Genomic DNA, 14,134 nt, shown 5'->3' on the forward strand with positions numbered 1-14,134 from the left:
CTTTATCTACTTGCACTGGTGTGCTTTTGAACTGCTAGGTTGGCAGGAGCTGGGACCGAGCACCGAGAGCTCACCCCATCACGGGGATTCGAACCGCCGACCTTTTGATTGGCAAGCCCAAGAGGCTCAGTCATTTAGATGACAGCAGCACTCGTGTCCCACTATGTATGTCCTTAAGAATCTTTAACCCCCCCCCTTTCCAAGATTTCATGGGCTGCACACCTGCTAAAAGGCCAAGTTGAAGTGTTGGTACTAACATATTCAGCCCCTGTACAGCTCAGGACAAGCTTATTTATCTTATAGAATCATAGGGTTGAGAGGGAAGCTGAGGATCATCTAGTCCAACCCCTGTAATGCAGGAATATGCAGGGGATCGAACCTGAAACCTTGGCGTGCTCTAACCAACTGAGCTATCCAGCTATCCCGAGACTCTGCAATCTAGCTGAGCTATCACAGTCTTCAAATACCAGAAGTGCTGTCACACAGAAGAGGGCAGATACATCTTCTCTTGCTGCCCTCGAGGGCTGAACTACACCTAGTAGGCTGGTATTTAACAGGAGGGTAGATTTTTGTTGAACGTAAGGAGAAAAATCTTAACTGTAAGAGCAGTTTGACAAGGGAACCAATTTACCTGGGAGTAGAGATGAGAGAATATGTCCATTTCGGTATCTCATTTTCCCCAATCTTAAATTCAGCCCCCCACATTTCCAAATCAGTTTGCGATTATTATTTTTAGGTCCTTGTGTAGATTTGTTTTAGTATGAATTCCTCCTGATATACACATTTTTCTATGCAATTGTGCCTAATATACACATTTCCCCCCCCCTGCAAAGCTGCTTTCCTTAATATAATGCACACACTCCATGTGTATTTTTACATATGACTCGGCTGGAGAACAACACAGCAAAAATTCAGAGAAGGGCAAATTTCGGTTCGTGTATTGTTCCAGAAAGTGTGGAATTGGTATGTTTGCCTGTAAATGCAAACTGAATCTCATCTCTCCCCCATCCTTATCTGGGAATGATTGGGTTACCGTCACTCGATGCCCTCAAGCAGAAGATGGATGGCCACCTCTTGTGGATGCCATAGCTCTAAACCTTTTGCTTTTAGTGGAAAATTGGACTAGTTGACTTACAAAACCACTTCCCAATTCTGCCATTTTCAGGGAACAATAATATCATAAGGTGCAGCAGCATCCACATGGGATGTTAACATCGTAAGTCAGAAGTGAAGTGTTGGAAAACAGGCAAAGCTTCCCAAAAAATTATCTGAAAAAGCTTATAGATCACTCTGAACCAATTCCAAATTGAGCCAAGGGACGTTCACCTATCACCAGGCGTCCTGATGGGTGGAATCTGTGGGAATGTTCAGGGATGCAGGAGAGGATATATTGTTTGATTGTATCCTTTCCAACTTGTGTTAACAAGTTCTACAATTTAGCAGAGTAACATTCCCCTTTTAAACTTGCACAGCGGATGCATTTATTCAGGCTCACTAAAGCCTCTAAAATAAGTTTCCTTGGTAATTTCCCCTTTAGTCCCTCATAAAAAGATAGACACGACACAGTCTTCTATAAAAGTAGAAAAAAGAGTTTACTCACTCACTCATTCTGTTCACAGATGGATCACAGAAGGCAGACTTAAGTTACAAAAGTAATATACAGTGGTACCTCTAGATGCGAACGGGATCCATTCTGGAGCCCCGTTCTCATCTAGAAGCAAACGTAACCCATGTCCGCGCATCTGCGCATGCACGGGTCACGTTTCGGCACTTCTGTGCCGGAGTGCAACTTGAACGCACTCATCCCGAAGCAAATTCAACCCGAGGTATGACTGTACCTGGAATCTATCCCATAAAGAGATAGTCCCTTTGTCCTCTCTTGGCTGGAAGCCAAGAGAGCATCTTAGGATAAGCAGATGTTGCTTCTTCGACGAATGTAGTCAGAAAGAGAGAGATGGCGGCCTCCGCTGAGTTATTTTGTTACCTGCATAAGTGAGGTCACGCCCACCTCTGGTCATATGCAGAGGAAGTCTATCCCAGCCTAGGAGGAAACAGGAAGTTCGACTGGCTGGTCAGACATCCCCTTTTTATGTCCACTCTAGGGATATTGTACTTGTCTGCTCTGTGTTTCACATCCCACAGAAACAAAGTTTCCTTTGAAACAATACTGAACCCAAGAACTTCCTTTAAAAGATAGGGAACTGTTGGGATAGGTCAATAGCACATGACTCTCAATCTCAAGATTGAGCCCTGCATTGGGAACAAGATTCCTGCATTGTTGGGGGGTTGGACTGCAGATGACCCTCATGGTCCCTCCCAACTCTATGACTATGAGATGAGAAGCAACGGTAAAAGAGAAACACAGAGTGTACATTGAGAGCCAGTGTGGTGTAGTGGTTAGGAGCGGTAGACTCGTAATCTGGTGAACCGGGTTCGCTTCCCCGCTCCTCCACATGCAGCTGCTGGGTGACCTTGGGCCAGTCACACTTCTCTGAAGTCTCTCAGCCTCACTCACCTCACAGAGTGTTTGTTGTGGGGGAGGAAGGGAAAGGAGATTGTTAGCCGCTTTGAGACTCCTTAGGGTAGTGATAAAGTGGGATATCAAATCCAAACTCTTCTTCTTCTTCTTCTCTGATTAGGGCCGCAACCAATCGCTACACAACTGAGATTCAGGGTAAAGAGTTCTAAGCAGTCTTGAACAAAGACACCTCTTCATTATATGATTTAGGCTTCCAAGAATTAGAGAGTCTTCAACGTATGGATGAACCAGAAGCATTGCCGCCGCAGAGACTTAAGCGCAATCATAGGAGGCTGACGCTCATTAGGATTAAACAAACAGCAGTAAGTGATCTTTTGGAGTTCACTTAAACAACCAAGACAATTACTGTCTTTTCTTGTCCCACGGTTGATTTTGGCCCCGAGTCAACGATGTGAGTGATAACAGGTATGCTTTGTGCCGTTGTCTTCGCAAGATCTTCATGTTGTCTGTCTTGCACAATGCTGAATTCAGCACTCTACGTCTCAAGCAACCAGTTTCTGAAAATGCAGACAGCCGCCTCTTTTTGGACAGGAATGATGAAAACTTCGTTGGAGACTGTGTGATTGACAGCACGGCTTTGCAGAGTGGCAGAGAAATGTATCTGCTGCTTTGGCTCAGTCTTTATAGCAGGATGATGCTTCTTGCTGAAACGATTTTTGCTACCCTCCAACCTTTCTCTGGTGAAAATAGGGACACCCCATTCCATAATGATAACTTTACTATTTATACCCCACATATCTTACTGGGTTGCCCCAGCCGCTCTAGGCAGCTTCCAACATACAGTGGTACCTTGGTTCTCAAATGCCTTGGTACTCAAACACCTTGGTTCCCAAACACTGAAAACCCGGAAGTAAGTGTTCCAGTTTTCGAACGTTTTTTCAGAAGCTGAACATTTGATGCGGCTGTCGGCTATTGTTTCCTGGGCGCCTGCACCAATCAAAAACCAATCAAAAGCTTGGTTTTTTCTGAACATTTCAGAAGTCAAACGGACTTTCGGAACGGATTGTTTGAGAACCAAGGTACCACTGTATATAAAAACACAATAAAACATTTTTTTAAAAAAACTTCCTTATACAGGATTGCCTTCAGATGGCTCAGGGGTCGGAGAACTCCATACCCTCCAACATTTCTCCAATAAAAATAGGGAGATCCTAAGGAAAAGTGGGACATTCTGGGATCAAATCAGAAACCGGGACAGCTTCACTAAATCAGGGATGTCCCTTGAAAATAGGGACACTTGGAGGGTCTGAATTTTGGGGACCAAGTGAAGTGGATGAAGGATCTGTGAACCGCCCTGAGATCTTATGATGAAGGGTGGTATATAAACCTAATAAATCATCATCATCATTATCACCATCATCATCATCCTGGGAGGTCATTCAGCCTACCCCCTGCTCAATGCAGAATCTACAGTGTGGGACACACAACTACAACATCCCTAACAAGTGGCAGTCCACCACTAGTTAGACACCTCCAGTGAAGGACAGACAACCACTTCCAGAGACAGTTTGTTCTACAGTTTGGAGAGCCAGTGTGGTGTAGCAGTTAAGAGCAGTAGATTCGTAATCTGGGGAACCGGGTTCGCGTCTCCGCTCCTCCACATGCAGCTGCTGAGTGACCTTGGGCCAGTCACACTTCTCTGAAGTCTCTCAGCCCCACTCACCTCACAGAGTGTTTGTTGTGGGGGAGGAAGCGAAAGGAGAATGTTAGCCGCTTTGAGACTCTTTCAGGTAGTGATGAAGCGGGGTATCAAATCTAAACTCCTCCTCCTCTACCGTCAAACAGTTCTCATTGTTGGGACGTTTCTCCATCTGCTTCCTTGCCATTTCCACCTATTCCTTCTAACCCTTTCCTCCACAGAGGAATCTTTGGCCCCCAGGTGTTGCTGAACTACAACTTCCATCATCCCTGACCCTTGGCCATGCTTACTGGGGCTGATGGGAGATGTAGTTCAGAAAGGGCCAAAGGTTTTTCCCACCTGATCTATTTGCTTCCTTGCCATCCCCACCCATTTACTCTACTCCAGGCTTCCTCAACCTTGGCCCTCCAGATGTTTTGAGACTACAATCCCCATCACCCCTGACCGCTGGTCCTGCTAGCTAGGGAACATGGGAGTTGTAGGCCAAAAACATCTGGAGGGCTAAGGTTGAGGAAGCCTGCTCTACTCCTTACCTCGGGAGCAACAAAGTCCTTCTTCCGGTGTTCAGATATTGAAGTGGGGAAGGACTTTGGATTTCCAAAGAGCACGGCATTCCATTGCACCCATTTCTCCTCTAGGGGCAAGAGCCAAGTCACTTCCATACTCTGTAATATTAAACCTGCCGCATGGCCTGAGCTGTTTGTCGCTTTTTAAAGCAACGGGCTGGACCAAGGGGAGTGGGGGTGGGTGGGCTTTGCCATGGGAACCTAATTCAAGGGGGTGTCAAAAACATGATTAAAGTTAATAACAGGCATATATCCATTCTTTACAACAAATAAAATTAATTTGTTGTTATTAATTTATTACCCGCCCTTTACCCTAAGGTCCTGGGGTTTTAGCATTGAAACACAATTTTAAAAATATATATTAAACAACTTACAATCATAAAAATTAAGTGGGTCGTTTACTTGATTTAGGGAAGGCAGCCACCACCACCCCCTTTGCCACACCCATGAATGGAATCCTTTTATTTTTATTTTTTTAAAGTTGGGAATCCTAATTCTCATATGGAATATTTTTAACAGGGCTAAAACTTAGTACCTTGTAGCCAGGGCAAATAACACAAAGTGTGCCGCATAGACAGCCCCATCTTTTATGACATACAAAATTAGCCTTAGTTGTTATAGAAAACGATCAAAGAGTACATATCATTTGCACATTCATTTGCAGTAACATCACAATTGCAGTTAAATCAGGAGCATGAAAAGAAATCGTAGTCATTCTAATGATTTATTACATCAGTGACTTTGCATGTTATAATTTTTGCTGCAACTGCAAATCTCATCCCCAGCAACCCTCCAAATACATTCAGAACCGCCCATCACCAAAAAGCTCACCTAGCTTGTTTGAAGGGACTTAGTTGTGAGAAAAACATGGTCAGGATTGCCCTGCAGGCTTCTATATGGCAGGCTGCTATTTGAGACCAAGGAGCAGGATTGGCAAAACGAACTGGGGCCTGTGTTTTATAGCCACATCGTAGAGTTCAACTGGTTTAACAGTCCCTCTCAGAGGAACTGTAGTGCTGCAGAGGGTGTCCCTGTTAGAAGAATGCTAAACCAACTACAATCCCAAGATGCTTTAGAAGAAACCCAAACTGGTATAAAATTTTAATCTGCCTAGGTCACCCAGAGACAAACAGAACAGAATATATTTGTTATTATACTGAAACAAGACATAAACTGAATGTTCAGCCAGCCGAGGATTTTAGAATTAGTGTGGTCATTGGAAATTAAAAATAGAATGGGATAAAAGAGTATTTTTTTTCCAGAATCTTCTCATTTTTGGAAGGGTCATTCTATACATGCTTGTCCCTTAATTACCGGTACTCTTGGTTGTTGTTGTTGTTGTTTAGTTGTTTAGTCGTGTCCGACTCTTCGTGACCCCATGGACCAGAGCACGCCAGGCACTCCTGTCTTCCACTGCCTCCCGCAGTTTGGTCAAACTCACGAGAACACTGTCCAACCATCTCGTCCTCTGTCATCCCCTTCTCCTTGTGCTCTCACACTTTCCCAACATCAGGGTCTTTTCCAGGGAGTCTTTTCTTCTCATGAGGTGGCCAAAGTATTGGAGCCTCAGCTTCAAGATCTGTCCTTCCAGTGAGCACTCAGGGGTGATTTCCTTCAGAATGGAGAGGTTTGATCTTCTTGCAGTCCATGGGACTTTCAAGAGTCTCCTCCAGCACCAGAATTCAAAAGCATCAATTCTCCGGCAATCAGCCTTCTTTATGGTCCAGCTTTCATTCCATACATCATTACTGGGAAAACCATAGCTTTAACTATATGGACCTTTGTCGGCAAGCTGATGTCTCTGCTTTTTAAGATGCTGTCTAGGTTTGTCATCGCTTTTCTCCCAAGAAGCAGGTGTCTTTTAATTTTGTGACTGCTGTCATCATCTGCAGTGATCATGGAACCCAAGAAAGTAAAATCTCTCACTGCCTCCATTTCTTCCCCTTCTATTTGCCAGGAGGTGATGGGACCAGTAGCCATGATCTTAGTTTTTTTGATGTTGAGCTTCAGACCATATTTTGCGCTCTCCTCTTTCACCTTCATTAAAAGGTTCTTTAATTCCTCCTCACCTTCTGCCATCAAGGTTGTGTCATCTGCATATTTGAGGTTGTTTATATTTCTTCTGGCAGTCTTAATTCCGGTTTGGGATTCATCCAGTCCAGCCTTTCATGTGATGAATTCTGCATATAAGTTAAATAAGCAGGGAGACAATATACAACCTTGTCGTACTCCTTTCCCAATTTTGAACCAATCAGTTGTTCCCTATCCAGTTCTAACTGTAGCTTCATGTCCCACATAGACATTTCTCAGGAGACAGATGAGGTGATCAGGCACTCCCATTTCTTTAAGAACTTGCCATAGTTTGCGGTGGTCAACACAGTCAAATGCTTTTGCATAGTCAATGAAACAGAAGTAGATGTTTTTCTGGAACTCTCTGGCTTTCTCCATAATCCAGCGCATGTTTGCAATTTGGTCTCTGGTTCCTCTGCCCCTTCGAAATCCAGCTTACACTTCTGGGAGTTCTCGGTCCACATACTGCTTAAGCCTGCCTTGTAGAATTTTAAGCATAACCTTGCTAGCATGTGAAATGAGTGCAATTGTGCGGTAGCTGGAGCATTCTTTGGCACTTCCCCTCTTTGGGATTGGGATGTAGACTGGTCTTCTCCAATCCTCTGGCCACTGCTGAGTTTTCCAAACTTGCTGGCATATTGAGTGTAGCACCTTGACAGCACCATCTTTTAAAATTTTAAATAGTTCAGCTGGAATATCATCACTTCCATTGGCCTTGTTATTAGCAGTGCTTTCTAAGGCCCATTTGACTTCACTCTCTAGGATGTCTGGCTCAAGGTCAGCAACCACACTGCCTGGGGTATATGAGGCATCCATTTCTTTCTGGTATAGTTCCTCTGTGTATTCTTGCCACCTCTTCTTGATGTCTTCTGCTTCGAGATGGTTGGATAGTGTTCTTGGAGCTACCAGCATGAGTTTGACCAAACTGCGGGAGGCAGTGGAGGACAGAAGTGCCTGGCGTGCTCTGGTCCATGGGGTAACGAAGAGTCGGACACGACTAAATGACTAAACAACAACGTTTGACCTGGTGATATATCCTGAATCATGAAGTGTCTTAGGGCTGGGCAATATAACGTCCAAAACCAATCTGAAGTCCATTTTGTGATATCAGTTTCATAATTTTTGACCTTGCAATATATCGTGAATGAGGGTGGGTGGGTGGATGGGTGCTAATACAAAAATTACAATGTGGGGGAGGGGGAACCGTGAAGGCATCCAATGCCTCCATCCTTATTTCAGACACCGTGAAATATCAGTAAATAAACAGTGATGTTTAGCTGGTGACATGGCACGCTGTTGAAAACCAGATACCACTTAGCCCAGGCTTCCTCAGACTCGGCCCTCCAGATGTTTTGAGACTACAATTCCCATAATCCCTGACCACTGGTCCTGCTAGCTAGGGATCATGGGAGCTGTAGGCCAAAAACATCAGGAGGGCCGAGTTTGAGGAAGCCTGGCTTAGTCCTAGTCACAAACAGAAAACAATGAGATAGTACTTTTTAAAAGAAAACCTTTCAAGCAGTTCCATACTTGACTCAACATACTATATTAAAAGGATGGAGAAACCATACCCATCAATAGGGCAAGGCGTCTTTCACTTGTATTATGCTTTCTACAGCTCTTTTAACTATTAAATCTTAAGGGAATTCTCTCCCCGCACCTTCCTAAGTGTGTTGACAAACTTTTCTATCTAGATTCCTCTTCATTTCCCCAGAGGGGCTTGGAAGGGCGAAGGGGACTTGTCCAAACCTGTCCACACGACGTTTTTCGCCATCTCAGCCCCGGCCCCCATCCTCCCCCGCCGGACCTAATTATTTACTGTGTCGTTTTTCTCTGAAATTTCAGATACTCCCCAAGCCAGCTCCCCTGCTGCCTCCCTCCCTCCCTCCTTCCCTGCCAGCCAGCCCCGCCCACTCGCAGGGTTGACAAACATTTCAGCCCTGGACTTCCCTTTCCTCTCTTTCCAAGATGGGCGAGGAAAATAGGACAAGCCCCAACCTGTCGCTGCTGCATCCCTGACTTAGGCTCCCTTGTGTGTGCGTGTGTGCCGCGGGTGCGGGGGGGGGGGCAGAGAGAGAGAGAGAAGGCAGGAGGTAGGCGGGGCTTGATCCCAACAACAGCTGCCTTTCAAGCCGGCGCTTAATGAGGGGTGTCCCTAGGGGGCTCCGTGACGTCACTGAGCCTCCCGAGCCAACCGGGAGAGGCGGTGGGCGGGGCTCGGCGGGGAGATGAAAGGCGGCGGAATGGAGGCGCGAGGGCGGAAAGGGAGCTACCCCGCCCCCTTAGGCAGCTCTTCGCCCTCGCCGTCTCTTTCGCGGGAAGCTGGCTGGGCGAGAGGGCGCTGCTGCGGGGGACTTTATTGTTTTGGGAAGAGGCGAGGAGTGGAGCTCGCTGCTTGGACGTGAGCGATCGGCGGCGGAGCTATCAATATCAGTACCGATAACAGTAATAATAATAATAATAATAATACTAGCAGTGGCGGTGGACTTGGCTTGATCTGGGCAAGGAGGAAGGAGTCGCTGCCCCAGGCATGTCCGGGCCCCACGCCGCCGCTGCCGCCCCCAGAAGCCGCCGATCATCTGCGGGAACCCGGTAGTCCCTTCCACCCCACCCCGCTCCGCCCCAGCTCTTGGGGGGCTTCCTCTGGATGCGGCTGCGCCTGGGGGCTGCCCGCTCCGTCCGGCTGCCGCCAGTCCCGCCGAGCTTTGGATGATGACGATGAACTCTCTGGCCGAGAGCTTGCTGGGCCCTCCGGACCCGTCCAAGGCGTCCTTCCTGGACTTCGGGCTCGGCCCCCCACCTCCCTCTCCGCCTCTCCATCACCAGCAGCAGCAGCAGCAACCCGGCTTGGCGCCCCCTTACTCTCTGCAAGCGCTGCAGCCGCCGCCGCACGACGGTGGTGGGGGCGGCGCCTTCCCCCCCGGCGCAGCCTCGTACGGCAGACCCCTGGCTTACGCCCCCTACCCCGGAGCAGCCGGCAGCAGCCCCCACCACGCTTTCTACCACCACCACCATCACCACCACGGCGCCTCGTACTCGCCTTACCAGCAGACCTCCAGCGCCCTGGGACACGGGACGAGGCTGGAGGAGACGGGTAAGGCGAGGCTGGCTGATTTGGAGACGGGGGGGGGGGTCTTGAAAGGGTGGGAAAGAGGAGAGAAGCATCCCTCTGGGGCAGCGAAAGCACCCCCGGCGCAGAACCTTTCTCCGACTTGATCCGGAGTAGCCGGCTAGGCCGTTCACACGGTCGCCGCTCCGGTTTGTCGGCGATCCGGATCAAGGGCTGGGTTGCGGCGCAGTGACGAGAAAACTGCTGGAGAGGGCTTGCTTGCCTAGTGTAAGGAGCCTTGGCATAAGCGCCGGTCACGGCTAGGGGTTACAAGGCCCCCGTTTTCCGTGGGCAAGCACCAAAAGTCTGAAAAGGACACGTAGTAAAGGGGTCGCGAGTGTGGATGCCTTGACGTGACTTCGAGGCGAGGGAGAGCGATGAGTTGGGGGAGCTGATCTTTTGACTGGGGAGGCAGAACTTGGGGGGAAAGACCCTGTGTCTCCCGTGGCTTCTAATGCCAAATTTGGCAGTGTTGGTCAATTCGTTTCCCCTTTCCATCAAACCCCCATTTAACACGCATTTAATATATACACGCATATAAATAAAATGTTGCCCCGGCATAGGAACCAACTGCTAGGGGCCGAGGTCTCTTCGGTCCCCCCAATAAATTATTTAAAGGTCCTCCCCCCCCTTAATGGGCATTGCCATTCAAATACTGTGTGTGCACTGTCTTGTAATCGATTATGTGGGGCAGGATTTACCTGCCTCCCCCCTCCCCAATATTTTATTCAAGTTGGCACCCCCGTGCCACGGTATCATCAGCGAGGATGGGGAGGGGTACCTAGTGAGAACCTGATGTGAACTTTAAATCGGATTTAGGATTCATTCAGCGTCAAGCCTGCACTGAGTCCAATGTACCAATGGCTTAGCACCTGGTCTCTCTCACTCTTGATTTCTGCCCTGTATCAGTCAACATTCGCGAGTGTGGGGATCTCAAACTAGCATCGATCGCTTGTGGAAAACACCCACTGTTGATTGGGTTTTTGGAGAGGACCCTAACTTTTGTATACCCTCTAGGAAAACCACCTGGTTTCCATCCAATGTCAGCTGTATTCAGGGTACATCTGTTGGGCATAGGTAACTGAGAGCCACTAATTTCAATGGACTTGGTTAGATGCAACCCACCGGCCTACAGCCGTAGAGAAGCAGTTGGCAGCTTCACAAATTCAGTTGTGTTCTTAGGTGCAGACCAAAATGCAAATCAGAAGCCCGCTGGCTGCGGGGACTGTACAAGGACTGTGGTGTACAGCTCCTTGCACATTCTTTGCAGTTTGCAGGTCTCTTTCCCGTCCACCAAGACTGCATACAGACACTTTACTTGGAATAAACCTCTCCCCCTGGCCACTAGCTGCAGAGAGGCTCATGGGAGGGGCTACTAGAGCATTTGCCCCGCGGGGCAACCCAGCTGACAGGCACCAAAAACATCACCAGGCGTAGGCTGACATGACTAAATCTCTATGGACGTTCCTCTTGGGGCAACAAACTTTGCAGTTATCTGAACATAACTGGGGTCTTGGAGTCACTGGAGATAAGTTCCTCTGCTTCTGACACCCTTTATAAATAGGATAGTACAGTATTTGGTTTCTTGGTTGTTGTTTCTTGGTTTTTAAAATCATTACGGTCGTCTTCAAATGTATTTGAAGCTGCCTAATTGCAGGAGGTTTGGGGAGACGACCCCGTTGGCTCCCTTCCAACTCTACAATTCTATTATTCTTATACACTTGAGTATTTGTGCAGCAACATCCATGTCTCAGGACTGTTGGAGGTGGGGAGGGAAATTTTGGAGAGATTGATTCCCCTATCCCCAGTGTCCTTTCAGGCCCAAGATGCTGTTGCAGCTCTCCTTTAACCCATAGCTTGGTGTGGGTAAGCCCTGGTCTTTCTGCCTCAGTCTCCCTGTCTGGGAAATGGTCAGAAGGGTCACAAGTGCCACAGAAAAGGTACATAGGCAAAAGAGGAGAGGAGGGGTTTAGATGTGTGGTGTGCAGGCTTTTGGCAACCCCTTTAGTCTTCGTCTTGAGGCTGGAGCTCTCCTAACTGCAGTTGTTCACAATCACCCTTTGTTAACCCTCTTCTCTTCAGTCCTCTCCTGTTTCCTGCTCTGTTCAGATTGAAAGCGCCTGCAGGCAAGGCCTTGTTGCCTCTTGATTGTATTGCTCTGTAAAACTGCCATGTACCTGGATGGTGCTGTGTAAATAACTTGCCACAGGAGGATGAGGGAGGTTCAGCCACCCAGCAAGCCTCATGGCAGCCCTTAGACTGATGTTCTGGGGCTGAGCCCTGGCTGTTTTCAGTTTGTTCCACCCTTTGCACATGGGCAGAGTGCCTTTTGATCCAAGACACTTCCTCAGCTCCAAGACAGGATGCTACACACACACTTACTTTATGTCAGAAATGGGGTACAGTCTGTGGCCCCACCGTGCAGGGAGAGATATATTCCATCCCCAGTACTTTAGGAAAACTTTTCTTTTGTATTTTTTTTTTGGGGGGGGGGTATATCTCTTCAAGGGACGCGGGTGGCGCTGTGGGTTAAACCACAGACTTGCCGATCAGAAGGTCGGCGGTTTGAATCCCCGTGACGGGGTGAGCTCCCGTTGTTCGGTCCCTGCTCCTGCCAACCTAGCAGTTCAAAAGCACAAAGTGCAAGTAGATAAATAGGTACCACTCCAGCAGGAAGGTAAACAGCATTTCCGTGTGCTGCTCTGGTTCGCCAGAAGCGGCTTAGTCATGCTGGCCACATGACCCGGAAGCTGTCTGCGGACAAACGCCGGCTCTCTCGGCCAATAAAGCAAGATGAGCGCCGCAAACCCAGAGTCGGCCACGGCTGGACCTAATGGTCAGGGGTCCCTTTACCTTTACCTATATCTCTTCCATTCACAGCTCCTTCTTGACACATTTGATGGGCAATTTTCTTCCTCATTCCTCCCCCCTCCTTCTGACATACTATCAAGGGATATCATTGGAATGAGTCCCTATCCGTTCTGGGTAGCATTTTAAATAATTTTGACAAAACCCAGATGCTTTCTCAGACGACGAGGCAAACTCTGCGGAATCCTTTAATAGGAAACTGCTTGACTTGGTTTCTTCCAAAGAGGGCATGCAAATATATTAATATTTCTCTGGCATGTTTTGCATTGCAAAGGGGCTTCTCTGTTGCATGCTGTCCCCAACCAATTTGGCTTTAAACTGAGCTCCCAAATCTAAGAAAAAAGAATGTTAGATGGATTCATTCCTGAGACACTGAACTGCAAAGGATGATTTGTAGATGTTTTGTTTGTTTTAGGGCCTGCTGCATTTTGAAAAATTATTATTGGATTTAAAAGAAGCAATTGATCTTTCTTTTTTCTTTTTCTAAAAAGCCATTTAAAAGTCATCCGGTGGTTCATAAATGGGAAACATATGAACGCTGTAACTGAAAACATTGTCTGTTGTTTAGATTTTTTGTTCTAAATCTGAAATGGAAATGCTAACTTTTATACTTTTAATTTTTTATTTAAATGTGATTTAGACAGAGGACATTCCAAACCCAGTCCTCCTCCCCCATTTCCTATGTTAATGAATTGGAGTGCAGTGGTAAAATGATGTCTTATGCATAAGATTTAAAAAGATGCATAAGAATATTCTTGAATCAGCTACAGGACTGATTTATTTTTATTTTGAAAAAAAGGATGCTTTAGAAACAGGAGATGCTGAGCCATTTTCAGCTAGATAGTCTGGACTGAAATTAACCCATAAAATTAGCCCCCTTCCATGGGTGTTCTGTTCAACTTTTTTGTGAAACTGGATCCATAATGCTAAACATGGGGGGAAATCCAAGTTAGACTTGACTCGTTTCTTGATTATTAAGTGTGTGTGTGAACTTGGGATTTTTCGATTGCACCAATTCTTACATCTCCAGTCGCCCTAGCAGAATGTTTGTAATATATTGCCATTTCCAATACAGCTCTAGGACCCGAGTGGTAGAAAACACGGCTGTGAAACGGATGGGCTCCCGCGCTTGGCTCTCTCGGTCTGCGTTTTCCACTGTCCAAGCAAGGGATATGTATTGTTTATATTCAATGAATATGTATGCTATTAAATTTACAGACAAAGCAATGCTTCTCATCTTAATAGCTGGAGATGGGGAGGAGTTGAGTTACTACCCCCTTGACTGCCCAGGCAATAACAGTGCGTCTGAGCATGCACAGAGTGCTTCTCCATCATCCCGGAAG

At 47.1% G+C, this 14,134-nt stretch overlaps 1 protein-coding gene across 1 annotated transcript in view; it reads left to right on the plus strand.

The window, feature by feature from the left end:
- Positions 1–9,106: 9,106 nt before the first annotated feature.
- The window catches only part of DLX4 (distal-less homeobox 4), a 34,211-nt gene continuing 29,183 nt past the window's right edge, over positions 9,107–14,134 (plus strand). The window contains exon 1 of the mRNA XM_083583533.1: positions 9,107–9,908. Coding sequence (XP_083439659.1) covers positions 9,524–9,908 — 385 coding nt within the window. The 5' untranslated portion in view covers positions 9,107–9,523. The remainder of the gene's footprint in view (positions 9,909–14,134) is intronic.

The sequence above is a fragment of the Podarcis filfolensis genome (assembly GCF_964270895.1).
Source record: "Podarcis filfolensis genome assembly, chromosome: 13".
Taxonomy (NCBI): Eukaryota; Metazoa; Chordata; class Lepidosauria; order Squamata; family Lacertidae; genus Podarcis; species Podarcis filfolensis.